The sequence below is a fragment of the Callithrix jacchus genome, chromosome 5 (genome assembly GCF_049354715.1).
Source record: "Callithrix jacchus isolate 240 chromosome 5, calJac240_pri, whole genome shotgun sequence".
In the NCBI taxonomy this organism is placed as follows: Eukaryota; Metazoa; Chordata; class Mammalia; order Primates; family Cebidae; genus Callithrix; species Callithrix jacchus.
Window position 1 is genome coordinate 39,649,113 of NC_133506.1, and position 16,895 is coordinate 39,666,007.

A 16,895-nucleotide genomic window follows, 5' to 3' on the forward strand; every position below is an offset into this window, starting at 1 on the left:
ACCTCGGCCTCCCAAAATACTGGGATTACAGGTGTGAGCCACCACACCTGGCCTGCTACTAGGTCACCATCTAAACAGATGGTACCAACTTACTTCCCTTTCTCCTAAGGTATGAGAACACCTGTTTTCTGTACTGTGTGTTCAACTTTAAAACTCCCCAGAGACTATATTCAAGGTTTCTGGGACAGTTTCTAAAGGTGTTTAAACTGTAAAGGGTTTCTCCTAACAGAACCTATCTTCTTGACAGCTATCAAAAATGTTTTAATTTTGTAGATTTTGAGAGGCTAAGGCGGGTGGATCACCTGAGATCACGAGTTTGAGACCAGCCTGGCCAACATAGTGAAACCCCGTCTCTACTAAAAATACAAGTTAGCCAGGCATGATGGCGTGCACCTGTAATCCCAGCTATTCGGGAGGCTGAGGCATGAGAATCGCTTGAACAAAGAGGTGGAGGTTGCAGGGAGCTGAGATTGTGCCACTGTGCTCCAGCCTAGGTGACAAGAGCGAGACTCTGTCTCAAAAAAATAAATAAATATTAAAAATAAATACATACATACATAAACAAAAGACCTCTGCAGTTTATTCCTCCGGGAATTAGGTCCAGCTCCCCATGTCCAGTAAACCCATGAATGTGTACAACCAGGCCTGGCCTACATTTGTGTGCTGATGTAGAGAAAAAGGAGGCAGGGCTGCAACAAATACACCCAGAGGTCTGCTCCCCTATCACTCACCAGGAAACCAGCTGCCACCTCAGCTCTGAGTGGGAGTTTCTTTTCATGTTGTTTCCAAAAATAAAAGCTACAGTCAGCTTGGGAAGAACTTTTCATCAAGCAGAACAGAGAAACCAAGTAGAAAAGATTCAAAGAGTTGGTGAGATTATCCAGTCCACCCCCATCGTTTATTACAGGAGGAAATTGAAACCCAGAGATGTTGAGTGACTAGTTCAAGGTCACACCGAAGAGGGGAAAAACGAGCAGCAGAACTCAGCTCAAACCCAGCTCGAAGCCGGGTGCTCTAACTTCCAGCTGAGCGTTGGTCCTCTTCTTCTATAACAGAAGACCATAGACTGGGTAGCTTATAAAGAACAGTGACTTACTGCTTACAATTCTGGAGGCTGGGAAGTGCAAGATCAAGGGACTGGCATCTGGCAAGGGTCTTCTGCTACATCATCCTATGGTGGAAGGCAAAATGGCTGAAGGTTTTGCGGGATAGGGAGACAAACTCATCCTTTATAAGGATGCTCTTCTCAAGGCAACAAACCCACTCCCAAAATAATGGCATTAATCCTGATTAATCCTCATAACGTGATTACCTCTTAATGGTCCCACCTCTCAATGCTGTTGCACTGGGGATTAAGTTTCCAGGACATGAACTTTGGAAAATACATTTAAACCACAGCACTGAGTGCTCTTTATGTTATAGCAGAGTATCTATGATCTCCACTCACAGTCCTTTAAGACTGGCTTTCTTCCTATCTCGGTTGCTTTGTAAAATGACAGAAGTGAGGCTTCTTGAAAAATGGGTGTGTGCATAAAAATCATGGTAACATATCTATGTGCCTTTGTGTGTGCTGTCCCCACTGTCTTGGATTCCCTTCTCTGCCTAACTGCTTGAACCCCTCCTCATCCATCAAAACCCCAAAGAATTGCTGCCTTCTGTGAAAACATTCCCTGGCTTTCCAGGGCTGCTGCTTGTTCCCTGCTCTATGTCCTTGGCCCTGACCTTGCCCCAGCACTCAGAACACTTTATGGTGGAAATGGGTCTTCTCCACGAGAGTGAAAACTCTTCAAAGGCAGAGACGTACCAAATTCACCAGCACACAGCTTAAGCTACAAAAGGATGGACTTTGAACTAGTCTCCGTGAGGGAGGGAATTTATCGTTCCACCCCAGCTCCCAGCTCACAGTGTGGGCCCAAGGAGGGTTAGTTATTACCGAAGGAATCTGAACAGGGACGTTCTACAATGGGAGGAGATTCTAATCTTGGAGCCAAGGAGCTTTCAACAGACACTTCCTGGACGTGCCAAGCAGGTCAGGCTGACAAACGACTGGGCACTAAAAGGCACAAGAAGCTCTCACATGTGTATAGGCCACCAGGGCTACAAAGCACTGGCAAAGGGGACCTCATCTGAGTCAACAATGAAAGTGCTCTTCAGTGCTGCTTCCGTGAGGCCTACTTCACCCTCTGCCAAGGGCCCACCGCTCCCAAGTCTGGCTGACTCTGACCTAAGGACTGAAAGACACGAAGGGGCACAGAGGGAAGGAGTAAGTCAAGCTAAAAATACATGACTGAACACGCATTTATATTACAAGACTTAGGGGGAAAAATAGGAGCAACTCCAGCCGTAAAGTAACCTGTATATGACAAGTTAAATTGAGAAGGAATTACCTACTTTCCCAAAGTGGGCTGAGGTTTATTGGGCTCTGCACTTCCTTAAGAGCATTAGAAAAAAAACACACAAAACACCAAAGTGTGGGATTTCATTATCTCCAGTTTACTTTAATTTGCTTGTTTACACACATGATCTGTGTATATATAACAGTGGCAAGAGCCATTCTCTAAATACAATCTGGTACCCAGACTATGACAGATGCACGTGGAAAATGAGGCATCGGTGAACTGATCTCAACATAGGCAAAATAAGGATGGCAGTATTCTATGATCACAGATGCTCCCAGAGCCTCTGGTAGAGCAACTGGGGGTGACGGACACTTTTCAACACAATACAGGACAATTTTAACAAAAGACCCAGACTCCAAATAGCACCCAGAATATATTCATTTCTCCACCTTCTCTAAAGGAGGTGGAAAGTTCTAAAGGCTTACTCAAGAGAAAGGAGGCAGGAAGACCATCGCCTGCCAAGCAGACGCTGAGCACTGTACAGGCACCATTTCCCCTCATCATCTCCACTTTACAGGCGATGAAAATGAGGTCTGCCATGATCACACAGCCAACACACAACAGGAGTGTTGCCAAGATGTGAACCCACATCTCACGTCCGCTTGAGCCCAAATCCTTTCTCCATGTCAGTCGTGCTGTCGCACATAGGAATAGAAGGCATACTCCCAAGGAAGAGGGAAGGGTGCTCAGCATGGACAAGTGGCGGAAGCCTCATGGATACAGAAGGCTCTGCAACTGACACTTGCCACAGAGTTAATTTAGTGCAGAGCCCAAATCAGACCCACATGTAATAAATATCTGGAGATTTAAATGTCACAAATGAACTCCTGGAGTCGCCTTTGCCTATTCCCTTTTGGTGCTGAACATGACACTTAGAAGACCTTTTTGTTTTTTTTGTTGTTGTTGTTTTTGAGATGGAGTCTCACTCTGTCACTCAGGCTGGAATATAGCGGCATGATCTTGATGATCTAGGCTCACTGCAAACTTGTGCTCCCGGGTTCAAGCGATTCTTCTGCCTTGGCCTCCCACGTAGCTGGAATTACAGGTGTGCACCACCACACCCAGCTAATTTTTGTATTTTTAGTAGAGAGGGGGTTTCACCATGTTGGCCAGGCTGGCCAGGCCTCAAGTGATCCTCCCACCTTGGCCTCCCAAAGTGCTGGGATTACAGGTGTAAGCCACCATGCCTGGCCTAGGAGAGCTTTCAATCCCTTCAACAAGCCCCTGCCACCCACTCCATGTCCACTCCCACCACTGGCTTATGAATGTAAGCAACAGAGGGTCACATTGTACCAATGCCTCCAAAGCACCATAGCGCCACCTCCCATATCTCATCGCCTGTGTTTCTGCCCCTTTTTGGTGCAACGTATCATGTGCATTGTGATTAATAAAGTTAACTTGCAACTTGATGCGATATGAAATATTTAAAATATATCTTCATATAAAAAATTTTACATCGAAGAATCACCCTCAACCACCTAAGCTTGACTGAAGCCAGTCAGGTGTAGTGCTTCTCAGTTATTGCTACTATCAGGCTTGACTAGAGATCAGCAAGGCAGCTTGAAGGGTGATTACCCCAACAGCAAGGGGCTTGGTTTGAAAGGCTTAAGGAGATAGTCTGAGAAAGAACAGGAGACATCCTATCACAGGGCATGAAACTGTGCTTTTGTGGATGAAGGCGACAGGATTTCTAACCCTTCCCAGCACTGTCACAGCAAAGGCCACAGAATGACAAAGCTGGAAAGTGAAAAGTGCTACGAAGGGGAAAGAAACAGTAAACTGATTTCAAGGCCAGTTGAACAGGCCCAGGTATGATTTGGTTTGGTTGGTGATGCAAATTAACAGGAGGGAGGGGCCACGGTCATGCCACCTTTTAATAAGGGTGATTTTGCAAACAGATTGGCTTTTTGCCGTATCTGAGGGAGGCATTTTACTTCACATCTGAATTATCATAATCTTGTCCAAAAGGTACAGATGCCCTGGGCCACAGCAGAGTGATCGAGATACTCGGCACGTGATCCTATAGCAAACTGTTCAGTCTGTGCCACTGATACGTGGTCAGGGGAGTTTCAGTGCAAGCATGCATTCTGCAAAGTCACCCTGACTCACCTTAAAACTTAGGAGGCTGTTACTAAAATGCCTGCTTTCTGGTTTTATTATAGTATTTATTTATTTTTATTATAGAAACGGTGGTCTCACTATGTTGCTCAGGCAGGTCTCAAACTCCTGCGCTCCAGTAATCCACACACAGCAGCCTCCCAAAGTGCCGGGATTATAGGTGTGAGCCACTACACCTGGCCCAGCTTTCACTATTTACAGAGAAAACAGCCCCATGAGGTGGAATTTATGACTATCAGCCCAGAGTTTGGTTTATAACAAGTAAATTAGTGTTCTAAACCAACCAGCCAACCCTCAAAACAATCTACATATGCCAGAGGGCAGCACTGGAGTTGTGAGTTATTTTCAGGAGTTTTACCAACAAAGAATAAATGCCACAGTTCTTTTCAAAAACTGTAAAGGATTCACTCAAAATAGAACAGAAAAAAAGGTAATCTTATTGCTCAAAAAAAACCAGCATATAGTAATAGAAAACATGGACAGAAAATGATCTCAGTCCATTACATATGAATCACCCAGTACTCGGTCGGAGAGGCACTGCATGTTAAAGGGCCTGTTTCAGTGGCTAATCACAAGCCAGTTGCAATATTTAAACGTTTTATGGATGAAACAAATACTATAACCAGAGAGTGTCCTTCAGGCATCAGGATGTTTTATAAAGAACCCTGCCTGAAACAGATGCCCATGCAAAATTGACAAGTGGGAAATACTGGGTTTTTTGTTTGTTTTTGGAGATAGAGTCTTGCTCTGTCACCCAGGCTGGAGTACAGTGGTGCAATCCTGGCTCACTGCAACCTCCGCCTCCCAGGCTCAAGCAATTCTCTGCCTCAGCCTCCTGAGTAGCTGGGATTACAGGCGCCTGCCACCACATCCAGCTAATTTTTGTATTTTTAGTAGAGACGAGGTTTCGCCACGTTGGCCAGGCTGGTCTCCAACTCCTGATCTCAGGTGATCTGCTTGCCTCAGCCTCCCAAAGTGCTGGGATTAGGGTGTGAGCCACTGTGCCTGGCCAGAAATACTGTTAAGTAACAGCAGTAAGAGCCATTAAAATCTAAAGACAATTAGAACCTGGGAGAAGGCAGCAAAGGAGCCCCAAGGCTCTGGCCTCTCCTTTAGCCACACCGTAGAGGCTTTCCTGATTCTGCCCTTTTGCTGAGCCTTAGCTCCCCACCCTAGGGACAAAAGGAGTGTTCCAAAGGTCAAGCCTTGCCAGGGACAAAAAGTGCCTAACTGGGAATGGTGGTGCTTGCGACACTGGTGATGTTGCCAAGAATAGTCTGAGGACTAAACTCACTCCCCAGACTTCAGTGCCACCCACCAAAACTGCCAGGTACACTTTCCCTCTGAAGTAGGATCAATAATTTAGCCAAATAACTAAGCAAAATATATTTTAAAAACACAGATTCGTCATTGTCCTTCTGACCCCCCTTTGTTACTCTTTTACTTCTTGTAACTATCTTGCTTCAAATTCAAACTACAGCTCTGGGGAGGAAGTCCTGGGGAAAAGGCTTTCAGATACCAATACCCATATGTCCCGTACCAGCCCAGCAAACCAAACAAGGTGCCAAACACCTTCTGGGACAAGTTGTGGAAATAAACAGCTGTGCACAGAAACATCAACACCCAGATGAAAGTCAGAATGCCCAGGGCCACCACCAGGGTGGTGATGGCGGTGTGGAGGCAGTGGCTTCGGTCCGTCTTCAACTCATGCATCACAGACATCTCTTCCACGATCATGAGGGCGCAGAAGGTCAGCAGGAAGGAGTGACCTGAGATGTCAAAGCCATGCCAAAAGCCCCCTTCCTGGTGGCACTGCTGCTTGCTCTGGTGCTCCTTTCTGACCCCCTCTAGGGCCGGGGACTGGTAGCAGGTACCCGTGTAGTGTTCGACGCTGGAGAAGATGGAGGTGCAGACGTACCAGATGGCCGTGCCCACAAGCAGGGTGCTCAGCCGCCGCAGGACCAGACCAGCCTTGCCGGTCAGGTGGTAGTTGGTGAGGGCAATGAAAGGCAGGAGGAGACAGAACGTCCAGGCCCAGGCCATTTTGACAAAATACCTGACAGAGGAGGAAAGTGGAAGTGAAGAGAGGAAACACAGCGGAGAGGACACCATGTCAGGACTCAGGTCTCTAGACTGCCAAGGGAGGGAAAATGAGAAACTGATCAAAGCTACAGATCAGAGCAACTATCATGTTTTAAATACTTACCATATGCTTCACTTACTAAGTATTTTTTTTTTTTTGAGATGGAGTCTTGCTCTGTCATCCGGTTCAGATCATGCAATGGCGCAATCTCGGCTCACTGCAACCTCTACCTCCTGGGTTCAAGCAGTTCTTTACCTCAGCCTCCTGCATAGCTGGGATTACAGGCATGGCCACCACACTTGGCTAATTTTTATATTTTTAGCAGACACAGGGTTTCACTATCTTGGCCAGGCTGGTCTTGATCTCCTGACTTTGTGATCTACCTGACTCCCAAAGTGCTGTGATTACAGGCATGAGCCACTGTACCTGACCTCTAAGTACTTTATTTTTAATTTTAATTTTTTTTTTAGACAGTCTTGCTCTGTCACCCATGCTGGAGCACAGTGACGTAATCTTGGCTCACTGCAACCTCCACCTCCTGGGTTCAAGCGATTCTCCTGCTGAGTAGCTGGGATTACAGGTGCACATCACCACAGCTGGCTAATTTTTGTATTTTTAGTAGAGACAGGGTTTCACCATGTTGGCCAAGTTGGTCTCGAACTCCTGGCCTCAACTGATCCAGCCGCCTCAGTCTCCCAAAGTGCTGGGATTACAGGAGTGAGCCACCACGCCCAAACCACCCCACAACCCCTGTGTAAGTGCTTTAAATTTATTAACCAGTTAATTTGTAAACGACTCTATGAGGTAAGTACTGTTATTATCTGCATTTAACAGAAAAAAATACTAAGACACAGGGAAGTGCCAAACCCAAAGTGGAGGAGCCGGGATTCAAATCCAGGACCTGTGGTCTTAAGCACTATGTTATTTACTTAGGAAAATAATAATAATTGAGCATCTACCAAATTCCAGGAGCTTTCACACACATTCACTTTCCCACAGAGCACTCTCATTTACCCTGGGAAGAAGGTATCATTGTTCCATTTTATAGACAAGAAATCTAAGGCTCAAAAAACTTTAGTACCTTGCCAGGGTCACACTCATATAACCAGCAAACACAGATTCAGCTACGGTTTGGACAGCCCCAAAGTCCATGCTATTTCTCCCATACCATGTGTTTTTTGTTTTTGTTTTCCTTTTTTTTTTTTTTTTTTTTTCTTGAGACAGGGTCTCACTCTATCACCCAGGCTTACATGCCGTGGCACAATCATACCTCACTGCAGCCTCAAACTCCTGGGTTCAAGTAATCCTCCCACCTCAGCCTCACAAATAGATGGGACTACAGGTTTGTGCCAATGTGCCTGGCTAATTGTGTGTGTGTGTGTGTGACCTCAGACCTCCTGACCTCAGAGATGAAGCCTTGCTATGTTGCCCAAGCTGGTCTTGAACGCCAAACCTCAAGCAATTACCTGCCTCAGCCTCCCAAAGTGCTGGGATTACAGGTATGAACCACTACACCCAGCCTGGTTCTTTCCCAATAGCACAATCTTGCAACAATGAGCTTTACTTTAAGCCAAAGACCAGGGTTCAAATCTTGACTCTGTCTTATACCTCCTAGGTCTCCAGCCCTCAGTTTCTTCAGCTATGAAACAGAGCTGGGGACCAAATGATTTTTTTATTTTTGAGAGAGAGCTTCACTCTTGTCACCCAGGCTGGAGTATAATGGCACGATCTCGGCTCACTGCAACCTCCGCCTCCTAGGTTAAAGCGATTCTTCTGCCTCAGCCTCCCAGGTAGCTGGGATTATAGGTATCTACCACCACACCTGGCTAATTTTTGTATTTTTATTTATTTATTTTGAGATGGAGTCTCACTCTGTCACCCAGGCTGGAGTGCAGTGGCACGATCTCAGCTCACTGCAGCCCCCACCTCCCAGGTTCAAGCAATTCTCCTGCCTCAGCCCTCCGAGTGGCTGGGATTACAGGCATGTGCCACCACGCCCAGCTAATTTTTGTATTTTTAGTAGAAATGGGGTTTCTCCACATTGGCCAGTCTCGAACTCCTGACCTCAGGTGATCCGCCTGCCTCGGCCTCCCAAAGTGCTTGGAGTACAGGTATAAGCCACTATGCCTGGTATGGCTCTTTCCTAATGGCAGAAACAGTCCTGTAACAAAGTTTTACTTTAAGTCAAAAGACCCGGGTTCAAAGCTTGACTCTGACTTAACTTATTATGCCTCCAACCTCTCCAGACCTGTTTCTTCAACTATTAAACAGAGCTGGGAGGGCCAGCTCTTTTTTTTTTTTTTTTGATCTTTTTTTTTTTTTGAGATGGAGTTTCGCTCTTGTTACCCAGGCTGGAGTGCAATGGCACGATCTAGGTTCACCACAACCTCCGCCTCCTGGGTTCAAGCAATTCTCCTGCCTCAGCCTCCTGAGTAGCTGGGATTACAGGCAAGCGCCACCGTGCCCAGCTAATTTTTTTTTTTTTTTTTTTTTTTTTGTATTTTTAGTAGAGACAGGGTTTAACCATGTTGACCAGGATGGTCTTGATCTCTTGACCTTGTGATCCACCCGCCTCAGCCTCCCAAAGTGCTGGAAATACAGGCGTGAGCCACCGCACCCGGCCTGGACCAAATGATTTTTAAGATCCCTTCCAGATTTAGATTAACTAGTTCCCTCTCATTAATCAGCACAGAGGCTTGGAACAAAACTCCAGGATCCATGGCTACCCCCAAAACAGCAGGGGTGTGTTGTCAGCCAGGCCACTTGGCTCCCAGCTCACTTAGGCCAGAGGAAGCAGCAGCTGCCTTGCCTGCCTCCCCTGTGCTCAGGAAGGGTGCTGACCTAAACGCAGGACAGAGACTTGGGGCCACTACTACCACCCTCATGACCTATTCTTAGCCCAGCCTCTCAGGGTAGGTGAGGAAGGACGGTGGGCCAAGGACAGAAGGACTCTTTTCTAGGTTCCAATGGCTTCTAGGGCACCACCCCAGGGCCCGTCACTAAAATCTTCACTGGGACTGATAAGGAAGATCTCGCCAGAGCCAAGACCCGTCAGGCATTTGAGGGAGCTGCCTGTGAGAGAAACCAGGGTTTTAAGCAGATAACCAAAGTTGGGCTGACCTTCATGACACGCTGGAGACACTTATTCTGGAAGACGCTTAGGCTAACATCAAAGGAGCAGTTTTATCTTTCAGAATTCCCATTTATTGCACAGGTTTGTGCAATAAACTTACTGGCCAGGAGTTTTGAAAAAAGAAGGCAAGCAAGCAAAGGAGTGGATGGGTGGAGCTAGGGCGCTGTCTCAAAGCCCCGGCTGGGACTGCTTTTCTGGGCCACTGCCATGCATTCTGAGTGGCGGAGATAATCCAAGGAGATCCAGGGGAAAGGGCACAGACTAGGGGGTTCCACTCCTCTGTGAGTATCTCGGAGCGGTGGCTCTGTCTGTCACAGGCTAGGGCAAGGCTCTTCCACAGGTGATGATGGGATTCTGCCACAACCGCGGAGATCTGATTTGGCGCAGGGTGGGGTCTGTGCGGGGTCTGACACAGGCAGGACAATGAGGTGGCATCTCCCAAACAGGTCAGGGGCCAGCTCCTAACTCCAAGGGAAGGCGGGGGAATGGCGACATGGGCTGGTTCATCCCCACCCCACTGCACACCCTACACACAGAGACACACACGACTCCGCTCGCCACCGCCTGCCCAGTCAAGCTCAGGCTGCCCAACGTGAGTCTGCAAACACGAACTGCTAGTGACACCCACTACCCCGGGCCCCCCAGGAGGGACACGCGTGCAGATGCTGCTCTCACGGCTGGGAGGAGGACCTCCCCTCCAATGACTCGTCCACCACGGCAGCTAGCCCCGGCTTCGCTGCGCGAGGCGACAACGGGCCGGCTCTGGCTGGAACAGCAGAAGACCTGGGTACACTCACATGTTGAAGACGTTGCGCTTGTTGCTGAGGTAGCTCTCGGGCAGCGGGGACAACTCCTTGAGGAGGGAGCCCGCCAGCATGGAGGCCACCAGCGCCCAGGGCAGATAGCGCCGCACGGCCGCCCGCACTAGCGTCCCCCGGAGGAACCATGCGCAGCGCTCCAGATGCTCCATGCCCGATCTTGTCGGCCACCGTCCACCTCCTTGTGCCTCTCGGCCACCGTCCGTATTGCTCTCCGCCCGGACCTGCGCCTCCGCCTCCCTTCGAACGCATGCGCTGCGCCCACGAGTCCCACCCTTTGCGACGCGTAATGGCTCCGGAGCCCGCGCGCTCCCCCTCATGGCCGCTAGCTGCCTCTGCAGCGTGCCATCCCGAACTCCTGGCTCCTCTCTGCGCTCTCCTGGCCGTCCCCGCGCCACCAGGCCACACGCTGGAGTCTTGCAGGTTCCAGTAAGCCTCTGGGTCTTGCTCTGGTCTGGAAAAAAGCACTTGTGAAAGCATTTGCTGGAGGCTGGAGGAAGATCAATGTAGCCCTGGAGATTTGGAACAGTCGTCACAGCATCATTAAGTCTTTCTTGGAGCAAAATCTCTGAGCAAAGAGTTTTTTAAATTTGACCCTGAAAGTACAGGCAAGAAAAGCAAAAACAGGCAAAGGGGATTACATAAAAATGAAAACCAGTCCTGGTGCGGTGGCTCACACCTGTAATTCCAGAACTTTGGGCGGCCAAGGCAGGCGGATCACCTGAGGTTAGGAGTTGGAGACCAGCCAGGCCAATATAATGAAACTCTGTCTCTATGAAAAATACGAAAATTAGCCGGGTGTGGTGGCGGACACCTGTAATCCTGGCTACTGAGGAGCCTGAAGCAGGAAAATCACTTGAATCCGGAAGGCAGAGGTTGCAGTGAGCTGTGATTCCCCCACTGCACTCCAGCCTGGGTGACAGAGCAAGACTCCATCTCAAAAAAAAAAAAGACAAAAGATAAGTGTTGGTGAGGATGTGAAGAAAAGTCAGCGATTGTACACTGTTGGTGGGAATATAAATTAATACCGCTGTTATGGAAAACTGTACCGAGGTTCCTCGAAAAACTAAAAACAGGATTACCATATTGTAACAGGAGCGGCCACGGGAACGGATCTCTGGGACACCGAATACAGGAGGAAGGAGTTTTTTCGCAGGGAGCAAGGTGGCATTGTTGCCTAACAGCCAAGCTCCCCTAACAAAGGAAGGTTCCTTCTTTATATAGGCTTATACTTTAGATGTTACACGTGGAAGAATCTTAGGTTTATAACTTAACGTATGAAAAGGGTTTCGGTTTAGTCTTAGGAATGAAAAGGGGAAGTTGATTTGAGATGCCTGGATCTCCCTCTTCACCCCCCCTCCTTTGAGACCTTCACCACTTTATAATATTAGTGAGAGGTCTCACTTTCATCTCACTTTCCAGATTTTCTGAAGAAACTGACTGATAATGTTTCATGTAATATACTTGTGGTGTCATTTTTTGGCTACCTACAGTACTGATGAATCCCCTAATCATCTGAAGGAACAGGGGGAGTAGACAAGGGAGCAGTAAACAAACACCTATTATTATTATAACACTTATGATGAGGGTTTTGAATCCTCCCAAGGATGAGAACCAACCCCCAAATAAGGACTCAGGGTTAAATCCGTGCCATACCTCTACAGGCACGTGTGCCAGTTTGGTCATGTCTCCACTGCTTGCCCCTGGTCAACTATGTGCAGATGGCAGTTGGTTAGATTGAATTTTCCACAGACTCCCCCTTCGACTGCTAGCAAATAATCTAGGGCCAGCCGGTTCTGATAAATCGCGTTTCTCATTTGAGTTTCTTGTCAGACCAAGAGGGGCAGAGCTTTGCCCGTTTCATTAGTATTTCCAAAATAGCCTGCAACCGGATGATCTGGTTGAGCATGTAAATAGGGGTCCAGTATCCCCATGAGCCATCCTCAGCCCATGTGGCCGGCCCATAGTACTCAATAATTCTCTCCAGTGGCCACTCATCATCTGTCCAGTTCCCTAGTTTTAGGTCTCTCTTCTCCCTCTCGGAGTAAACTGGATTCCCTAACAGCTCACCTATCTTAATAGATAATAGGAAGAAAGAGGGCTTAATGATGCCTATGACACAGCCACCTGTCCATCTCACGGATTACACACCTTATATTGAGTACCATTATATAAACAGGTTCCCTTCTGTGTTCCCGTACATTTATAAGAACTGCAGGACAAAAGAATGACAGTAACTTTTATGTCCTACCTGGTGTACATACTGAGGGCATTCTTCAAAATTAGTTAATGCTCCTACTGTATAAGTCCAAATATTAAGAACAAGTTCCACAATGAATCTCCTCATGCTTCAGCTGTGCATGGACCAGCCAGCTTCCGGGACGTGGCTGGAGCAAGGCTTGTTGTCCTTTTTAAGGTGATTCTGCAGTCCTTGCCTTGGTCTAAGTCTAGCTGTTGCTGGTTTTTACATGGCTGTGGTGGATTCAGGCTGGGATTCCCTCTGCCTTCACGGCTGTGGGATTGGTCAGGATCAGGTCTGAGGTCCTTTCCATTGTGGCTTTAGAGGGGCTGTACTCCCGTCCTTTATCCACACGTGACTACCGAGTGAGAAAGGGTGAACTGGGGAGAAAAAGGCTTATGGGACATTTGTTATTTACCTAGGTGGAAGTATCCTAAGCGATTCTCCTTAGAGCTGGTAACTACCATCCTAACTCAATCTCTCCGCACTCCCAAGGAGTTTCTACCATCCTAACTCAATCTCTCCGCACTCCAGAGGAGTTTCTAGGAGTGCCCAAAGTAGGGGAGGGGGCCTATGGTATAAGACTTAATAGGGGAATATCCTGTTTTTCCTAAAGGGAGTGCCTCTGATTTTTAATAACCCCAAGGGAAGTGCCTGCACCCACTCTAATCTTGTTTCCTGACACACTTTCCCTAAGCTGTTTTTGATGGTCCGGTTCATTTTTCCCACTTTTCTGGAACTCTGAGGTCGGTAGGCAGTGTGCAGTTTCCAGGTGATACCCAAGGCCGTTGCTGTTTTCCAGCTTAAATCTGCCACAAATGCTGGTCCACTGTCTGCTCCTATGTGCAGTGGCAGTCCAAACCTAGGGATAAGGTCTCGAAGCAGCACACGAGTTACTTCATGGGCTCTTTCAGTCCCATCCAGAGTACGTGCACACCAGGACCAACAAATACTTATGTCCCCCATACTTGGACATTTCAATAAAGAGATCTTCAAACAGAGCTGCTCCATAAGCTTGAATTCCAGGGGGAATAGTTGGACCCTGCCTCGAATTGTGTTGCTGACGTGTAATGCATCGCTGTGCCACAGTTTTGGTCAAGGCTGCTAAGTGTGAGACGTAAACATACCGGCCCAACATCTTTTCAAGCGACTCTTGACCTAAATGAGTGGTCTTATGTACGGCTTGTACAACTGCTGCCCCCAGCAGCTACAGTACTGCTATTCTTCATCTGGTGGTTGGATCCATCCTTCTTTAATCAGTTGCCCCCTTCTGTCTGGAGAAAGTCTCTTTCCTCCTCAGAGTAAGTATGTATTGGATCAGGGATCTAGCGGGGCTGTAACTGCTATTTGGTAGGGGGCAGATGCTGCCTTATGAGCTGCTGAATCTGCTCGGGAATTTCCCAGGGCCATGGCGGTGTGGGCCCACTGGTGTCCTCGGCAATGCATGCCCACCACCCTCCGGGGCTTCCAGACTGCTTCTAGCAGCTGCAAAATTTCATGCTGATACTTTCTTTCTTTCCCCCTGAAGTTAACAGGCCTCTCTCTTTGTACAGTGCTCAATGTACTTGGAGAGTCAGGAAGGCATATCGAGTCAGTGTAAATGTTTACAACCTTATCTTTACTCAGCTCTAGAGCTCGAGTTAAAGCAATGAGTTCAGCCTTCTGAGCTGAGGTGCCCTGAGACAGGGATTTGGCCTCAATTACAGTGTCCAGAGTTACCATGGCGTAGCCTGCACATCTGTCCCCTCGTGGATTGACAAAGCTGCTCCCATCTACATACAACTCCCAGTCTAGTACTGTCCATGGCTGATCCCAAAGATCAGGCCTGCCAGAATAGACTGTGTGCAGGACTTCAACATAGTTATGTTCAATGGGACCCTCTGACATTAGGAGCAAAGTGGTGGGGTTTGAGGTGTTGCAGACTTCAATGGTGTTGCAGGGATTTCCACATAGCAGGCCCTGGTATTTGGTCAGCCTAACATTTGATAACTAGGGGTGCCCTCTGGTATTCATTAGAGTCACTACTTTGTGAGGTGCCTTCATATTTAAGTTCTGCCCCAGAGTTAGCTTATCTGCTTCTTGTGCTAGCGGAGCAGTTGCTGCCAGGGCCCTTAAGCATGGGGGCCATCCTTTGGAAACTCCATCCAGCTGCTTGGAGAGGTAAGCTACAGGCCTGGGCCAAGGTCCTACTATTTGGACTAGAACCCCAACTGCCACTTTTTCTCTTTCTGTCACATATAACATAAAGGGCCTTGTTAAATCAGGCAGCCCCAAAGCTGGAGCTGACATTAGTTTTGTTTTCAGTTCCTGATAGGCCTGACGCTGCTGGGATCCCCATTCAAAGGGCTCCTTGTCTCCACCCTTTGTCACATCATAGAGGGGTTTGGCTAGTACTACGAAGTTTGGAAATCCACAATTTACAAAACCCACCGCTCCCAGGAGCTCTCTCACCTGCCTTTCATTCTCAGGTTCTGTCGCTTTGCAAGGGGCTTGCTTCCTCTCTGCTTCTAGGCCGCGTTCCCCCTTCCGGATGGTGAGCCTTAGATATTGCATTTGCTTTTTGGCAAATCTGGGCTTTCCTTTTAGACACTTTATACCCACGGTCCTCCAGGTGCCGAAGTAAGGCATTTGTTTGCGCACTCGACTGCCCTGGGGTGTCCCAATAGAAGGTTATGAGCATATGGAGGCGGCGTGCAAGCAAGAAGCTTCTGCAGGGCGATCATGGGCTGATGCCTCCCCAAAGATGATGAGACAGTTTTTGATTCCCTGGGAAGCTGGGTCCAGGTGTATTGAGCAGTTATACCTGCTTCTGGGTTTCTCTCATTGAAATGCAAATAGTTTTTGACCCTCCGAGGCCAGTCGAATGCTAAGGAGGTATTCTTTAAGTCCAATTAAGTGAACCAACTATCCTCTGCTGGCAATATTCCCAACTGTGTGTATGAGTTGGGTGCAAAGCCACGCAAGCCCTGCACAGGCCTGGGTGATAATATCAGTCTTCTGCTTCTGGCTAGGAAGTCTCCACCCTCCTTCCCAAGGGACAATGAGAGCCTGGATGACCCCTGCCTGAGGCATTTTTAGCTGCAGGGAGTCTCTTTTGTTGAATGGCAGGGGCAGTCCATTAAATACAAGAAAGTCAGTTCTCTTAACTGCTTAATAGCTCTAACAATATTGGTTCTGTTTTTTTTTTCCATGAGGGTTACAGGGCTGTCATCAGGACTGCCGGCTCTTTGGGGGCAAATGAGTCTGACCCCCCTCTCTTTTAGTCCAGCGGCCCTTCCATTAGATTGAACAGAGCCCCTTCATTTTTTATCTGGATCTTCATGCTTAGGATTGCCCTGTTCTCCCATTAACTGTGGGCAATTTTTTCCCCAATGTCCTATTTCTCGACAAAATGCATACTGATCAAATTGCAGGCACGGGCAGGCAGACTGTGGGGCTTTCCAGGAATCCCCCTTTTTCCACGCTCTTGGGGGCATTCCTCTCATAGCAACAGCTATCAAGTCAGCCTTCCGTTGAGCCTGACATGCCCTTTCCCTATGATTTTCCCTCTGGCTTACCGCCTTTTGGTTTACAAATGCCTGGTTAGCTGCTTCCAGTAACTAAAGTATTCATGCATGCAAATCCTGCCTGTTTCTGCCACTGAATTTGCCTGGACTTGGGAGTCCGCGTTTCTTGGTGGTGAGGGGATGGTGGTTTCTAGCAGTCTGACCCTTGGCTACTAAAACAGTCGCTGCCTGCTCTCTTAGCCACTTTGGAGGGTTTAACACTAAATGCAACCATGAGTCTATGTATGGAAATCGATCAAGGTGTTCTAGCTCGTCGTATATAACCTCATGTCTTACTTTGGAGACAAGGGGCCTATCTAGGGTCCCCTCTGGGGGACAACCTACCCTAAATGCTGGCTAATCTTCCCTACATAAAACCCCTAATTTCTCTGGTGTCACAGTTACTTTATTTTATTTTATTTTTTGAGACGGAGTTTCGCTCTTGTTACCCAGGCTGGAGTGCAATGGCGCGATCTTGGCTCACCACAACCTCCGCCTCCTGGGTTCAGGCAATTCTCCTGCCTCAGCCTCCTGAGGAGCTGGGATTTTAGGCACACGCC

The 16,895-nt window shown here is 48.0% G+C and overlaps 1 protein-coding gene across 1 annotated transcript; it reads right to left on the bottom strand.

The window, feature by feature from the left end:
• Positions 1-2,472: 2,472 nt before the first annotated feature.
• FITM2 (fat storage inducing transmembrane protein 2) lies at positions 2,473-10,767 on the bottom strand. Its single transcript, XM_035298669.3, has 2 exons — positions 10,531-10,767; positions 2,473-6,573 (listed from the first exon to the last, which is right to left on the bottom strand). Exons 1-2 carry the CDS (start codon positions 10,701-10,703, stop codon positions 5,958-5,960), a joined length of 789 nt encoding a protein of 262 aa, XP_035154560.2. The 5' UTR covers positions 10,704-10,767; the 3' UTR covers positions 2,473-5,957.
• Between the last annotated feature and the right edge of the window lie 6,128 nt (positions 10,768-16,895).

Coding starts and splice junctions, on each gene's coding strand:
- FITM2 (XM_035298669.3), bottom strand. CDS start 10,703: ATGGAGCATCTGGAGCGCTGCGCATGGTTCCTCCGGGGGACGCTAGTG. Junction 6,574..10,530: donor AAGCGCAACGTCTTCAACAT/GTGAGTGTACCC, acceptor CTCCTCTGTCAG/GTATTTTGTCAAAATGGCCT.